We start from the raw sequence: 5886 nt of genomic DNA, 5'->3' as shown, positions 1-5886 counted from the left end.
AATAAAAAATTAAAAAAAAAAATATTGACACCATGAAAAAAAAAGAAACACTTCAGGAAGGATTTGTATACCTTGTGGGAAAACTAGAGTGACCAGAAAGGTTCTGTAGATCTCAGCAAGGAAATCATTCCATAGATAGGCAACTCTGGAAGATAAATGGCAGGCAACAAGATTATGGAAAGAGATAGAGAAGATATGAATAACATGTGCTTCTCAGATATTAATCTATGCACTGTGGAAATAATATAAGCTATAAGATTTCTTCTCATTTTTCCACCCTGAATAAAAAAGCATCGCTCACATATTCATAGGAACTGTTCCATTTTTATGTCTTCATGTCATTTTTCAATCCACTGTTAGACTGAACTGAAGTGCTTTGTGCCCTGTTTCTTATGTTAAAATAAAGATGTGCTGTCTCCTAACACAAAACAAGGCAACTGTGGGTTGCAACTGTGTCCTGCACCAGTTAATCAATTGCCATCTGCACTGAGTGCCAAAGAGTAAAGGACTAGAGGGGAAATGCAAGATAAATGGGCACTAACTACCTCCCAAGAATTTGGATAGATGTCTCATTGTTGTAAATAACAATACACATGAAAGGTTGCCATTTGCATGCACAACATTGTCCCATACATATTAGGATAGTATAAAGTTATGCAACTAGAGCCAGGAGATGCTAAGTAGTAGGATGACCATCTCACAGCCAGGTAGTAGAAGAGGATAGTGAATGCACACCTTCTAGTTTTCACTATTATATTTGCTTCTTAATTCCCTGTGGTTGTCCTAATCATTACACAGTTTTGTGTAGTCTTGGCTTCACAGACACTGTGCAGACAAATAACTGAGTTTTTTATATAAGGTCTGTTCCTGCTTTATTTGTTGTCTCAGAAAGTTACTTAACTTGTGTCTTGATTCCTTTACAACTAAAGCAGAGATCATAGGACCCCATACTCCAGAAAGATGTTTTAAGGACACAATTATATGTGACTCTAGTGTGGAACATACATCGATTTTTTATCATTGCAAATATGTGTTATTTTACATTATTAAAAATTTTGGGGAAAAATTACTGTTTTTTTTAAAATTCAGTTCCTTTAATACCCGTGTTGGTTGACCTTAGCCTTGACTGTGATATAGATTTCCCATCTGACCCATGCTTACAATTAAAAATACTTGTAACTTAATAGCATTATATGAGTGATTTTTTTTCCTGAGAATGATATAATTGCATTTTTGTTACATGGCTAATATCAATTACAAACTGAGTATGAGGCATATTACTTTTTATGAAAAAATATCTCTAAATTTATTTGGAAATTGGTAAATAGATGCCATTCAATATTTTATTCTTTGACTATGCTGCTATAATGGTCAAATATATAACTCGTGAAAGCCATGTAATCTGATTGAAAACGAAATCCATTCTTCCCTTATGTTTCTTTTTATAGATATGAGGATGAAGGTTATGCAGGGAAGGCAGAACCAGTTTCCCCAACAGTCAATGGATGGAGTGTCCAAAAGGAACGTTAGTCGTCGTGCTGTCCCAGAGGAAGGAGCCTCTACACCTGCCCCGAGGATTCCCAGAATCACATCCCAGGGGCTCACCTGTGTTCCAGGATCTCTTGCTCAGCAGCTGACCCTGCAGGAGCCTGGGAATTGGAAGGAAGCCCAAAAGCAGTTGCTCAGATACCAGCTGGCAGGCCACAATCAGCTGCTTCTGTTAAGCCCAGACCTCAGGCAAGAGAGGCAGCAGGGTCAGGAGTCTAGCCAGCAGAACAAAGGGAGCAACTGCATGGGACTTTCCCCAGAGGAGGGTACTTGTGTTCCCTCTGAGGCTGTCTGCCTCCACACAGCACCACCAGAAGCTATACAGCAACAGCTGTGAGCGTGGAACACTGTGGGTGTTTGTATGAGCAGGGAAAATGTTCAAAATTATTTCTACATGGTAAATGGGGGAAGAGCGGCCTGATTTGGTAGGACATCTAAGGGAGAATATGGACTCTCAATCTTTTGTCTTTAATACGGAAGACAGTCAGATAAGGGCTTGTAGACTGAGGCTGTAACCGATTATGTCTCTTGTACCTATCATTGATCCTACCCAATTCCAACAAATAACAGGTTCGCAAACACTTGCTGATATTTTCATGAGTTCAGACTTGTTGTAATGCAGCCAACTTTATACCTGTGATATACTAAACTTCACTATTAGGAACTGTGATTTAAGATTCTATTGCAGTGGACACCCAAAATGCTTCGGGGTTGTCTTGCAGAAGACTTGGATTGGGTTTAGGGAGTTGCAGTTGTGTCTACGGTGTTTGAGAACATTCAAGAGGCAGCTTGTTCCTTACTATAACAAAGCTTAGTCTCCAAGAAGGGTCAACTTCATGACAGTTATTTTTAGATTTTATTTCATTGCTTAAATTTATTCATTATTGGGAGATTTCTTCATCATAGATATCATTTGTATGTCATGAGTATTTTTACTGGAAAGACTGTGGATCACATGGGCTTTGTTGGGATTTCGATTAATAAAGAAGCAAACATACTAAATTTATGAAAATTTTTCTTGATGTATTGTAGTTACATTTTACATTTCTCTTATTGGTTGGATCAAATTTACAACTAAAAGAAAATTCTCTTGGCAGACAAAAGATAATCCTCCAAAGTTAAAATTGATTGATTAAAACTTACTTGATTATCAGAGAACTGATATTTTTATCAAAGGCATGTGTAAGGGCTTCCCAAGAGAATAAGAGAGATTTCATTAGGTGTAGTCTCTTGAAGCTGTGCTAAGAGAAACAAAAGGTGAACCTGTGCTTTAAAAAAGGAAGAGTGAATTATTTTAACCACATGCATATATTTGCACAGCATTCATTTCTACTCAAGCTAAATAATAATTAAATGTACTGATTATGACTTTTGTCTGGTTCCCAGGGGCCCTTATGACCTGAGAATATGAAACAAAGTTTGCAGAAGTGAGGAGAATTTCCACAAAATGATACTTTAAGATATTCCCCTGAATATAAGCCAGGATTTCCCAGTATCTGAGGGGCTCTCCTGCAGTTGAGATATAACATAAGCAAGAAATACTGTCCTATATTGCTAAGGCTTCAATAATGGCAGCTGAGAACTAGAATCCATAGGAAGCATGGGTGGAAAGCAGCCATCAACTGGAAACTATATCTCTTCCCACCACGAGTTGGCTAGAGCCATCTCAGTCTCTTTCTCATTAAAGATTCTTGAAGCGTGTCATGAAACTCCCAGTGTCTAGAACTACTCTGTTCTGAGGCAGCTTCCCTTCTTTGTGGCGCTGTACTGAATGCTGAGGGGGGTGAATGTGATGCTCTCAGGGAGACTTAAATACAGTTTGTTTGTATGCTGGGAACAGCATGAGACAATCTAGACTATAAAAACTTATTCTTGGGACATAACCTAGCTGCCTCAGGATAAATTTTTACAGATATATTTTGGGGGGACAACAAAGGTGTCTTAGTAACAAAATAACTTCAGGAACTTTGAATTACTCCTGTGTAGCAATCCTCCCATTTAATCCATTTTTGTAATAACTACTTCATTATATTTCCTTTGCTAACTTCTTGATCTATGAAACCATTAGCCTTCACAAACTCTTGTACACACCTTGAATTCTGAAGAGCTAATGATCTTCACAAAGGTTCAAAACCCTTCATACTGTAACAGTAATCTAAACAACCATGACTCTTTGTCATACATTACCCTTCTCAATCAACTACCAAGACTCTTATATATTCTCCCTTTTCTAATCTATCTCCTCATCCATACCCTATGAGGTGTGAGATGATAGGTTTTGAGCTAGCTCTCTTTCATACTGCTTAAAAAGAAGAGGATGGAGCAAATGCTGGGAGCATAAAATGAAGCTAAGAATTAATAGCTTAGAATAACCTATTACACACAGTTTACCGTAATCCATCACTAAACTGTAACATTGATGAGGTAAATATTTCTCAGCTACTCTGATTAACAAAATAAGCAGTGAGTTAAACATCCTTTTCATCTTTCATTTCAGAGAACTTATTTTTGTTACTCATTTCTAATATGATGTGCCCATCCTCTTAAGAGATTGTTGTACTAAAGCTCTGGGGATTTAAAAATATTTGAGAGTGTGTTTTAAGAGATGCTCATCATAAAAAGCTGATAAACATGTGGGGTGATATGAATGCCACTTTGCTTTACTGAGCTATTTTGTACCCAATAAATAATACAAATTAAAATTTGAAAAAATATGAAAAAATTCATAAATGTTTTTGCATAGTAAAGTGGAAAGGCAAGCCAGTATAGTTTGGCCCATTTTTTCAAACTTTTTGCATTGTGTTCAACGAGGATTAGATTGACAGATGCTGTTCCTAGAGAAGAGACTGAGCCAGCTGAATCAAAGGTAGATAGCAAAGAATTCTTGTCCATATTACTGCTTGCAAAGCTGCCAAAAACAAAGATACCTTGAGCTCTCTCAGGCTTTATCTTTTCCAATGGTAACTCAATTGAACCATTGCTTCCCATCTAGCAGTGGAATTCCAAGTGTATAGAATTGCTGTACATTAAATGAGGACAAAATGCTTTCAACAACAAAAACAAAATGAAGAAGCATTGCAAGCCTCATGCAATTATTATTCAACTAAATTTCTTTCAAACTATGTATGCCCATGACATTAAAGACTTTTAATTGATTCTGTCATTTAAAATTTGTGCACTTATTCCATCATTTGTTTTCTAAATTCAAACTGGTTTTGGTGTCAGTTTTAGAAATGCAAGAAACAGAAAGAATTTGAACTGAATGGAAAAGTTTATCTTAATCTTCATCACAGCATTGTGACCAATTACAGACATAGCAAAGAGAGGAAGTTTCAAAAATGTAGTTTTAAAAAACAAACAAAGGGCATTGAGCCTATAGTTCATGATCCTAGAGAAGCTAAGTAATAAGGCCAACCCAAAGAAAAACAAAAATAGACCCACCTGGGAATTAAAAACAAACAAGATCACCTGACAAAATTGGGAGCATGGGGGTGGGGGAAAGAAGGAAGGGCAGAAGAGGAGGGTTGAAGAGCACTTGAGGGAATGGAATAGTCAAGATAGGGGAAGGACAGATATGAGAGCAAGGAAAGAGATATCTTGATTGAGGGAGCCATTATGGGGTTAGCAAGAAACCTGGCTCTAGAAAAATTCCCAGGAATCCACAAGGATGACCCCAGGTAACATCCTAAGCGATAGAAGAGAGGGTGCCTGAACCGGCCTTGCCCTGTAGTCAGACTGATGATTATCTTAAATATCACCATAGAACCTTCATCCAATAACAGATGGAAACGGAGGCAGAGAACCACATCGGAACACTGGACTGAGGTCCCAAGGTTCCCAAGTTGAAGAGTGGAAGGAGTGAGAATATGAGCAAGAAGGTCAAGACCGTGAAGGGTTCACCCACTGAGACAGTTTGCCTCAGCTAATGGGAGCTCACCAACTCCAGCTGGACTGAGAGTAAATGAACATGGGATCAAACTAGTCGCTCTGAATGTGGTTAACACTTGGGGCAGACTGAGGGGCCACTAATAGTGGCACTGGGCTTTGTCTCTACTGCATGTACTGGATTTTTGGGTCTTTGAATGTAAACTTTGCTTAACCTAGATGTAGTAGGGAGGGCTTTGGACCTTCCACAAGGCAGGATGCCTTGCCATCTCTTAGGATTGAAGGAGGAGGGGTGTGAGGGTGTGTGGAGGGATTGGGAGGAAGGGTGGGAGTGGGAATTTGGATTGGTGTTTTTTAAAGTAATATAATAATAATAAAAAGACAAACAAAATATTTATGTAGTCAAGTGTAAGTTTTATATAAGTTACTGACAATAATTGGGAATCTATTCTT

The 5886-nt window shown here is 38.0% G+C and overlaps 1 protein-coding gene across 5 annotated transcripts in view; it reads left to right on the top strand.

Annotated features, from left to right (window-relative positions):
- Pkhd1 (PKHD1 ciliary IPT domain containing fibrocystin/polyductin) overlaps window positions 1–5674 on the top strand; it is a 438845-nt gene extending 433171 nt beyond the window's left edge. For all 5 annotated transcript variants that reach the window (XM_050124099.1, XM_050124100.1, XM_050124101.1 and 2 more), the window contains one exon: window positions 1449–5674. In XM_050124099.1, the coding sequence (XP_049980056.1) occupies window positions 1449–1885 (437 nt within the window). In that variant the 3' untranslated portion in view covers window positions 1886–5674. The remainder of the gene's footprint in view (window positions 1–1448) is intronic.
- Window positions 5675–5886: the final 212 nt, after the last annotated feature.

This window comes from Alexandromys fortis, unplaced genomic scaffold, assembly GCF_014885135.2.
Source record: "Alexandromys fortis isolate MF-2015 unplaced genomic scaffold, M_Fortis_MF-2015_v1.1 scaffold_207, whole genome shotgun sequence".
Classification (NCBI taxonomy): domain Eukaryota; kingdom Metazoa; phylum Chordata; class Mammalia; order Rodentia; family Cricetidae; genus Alexandromys; species Alexandromys fortis.
This window is presented reverse-complemented; position numbering and strand designations above follow the sequence as displayed.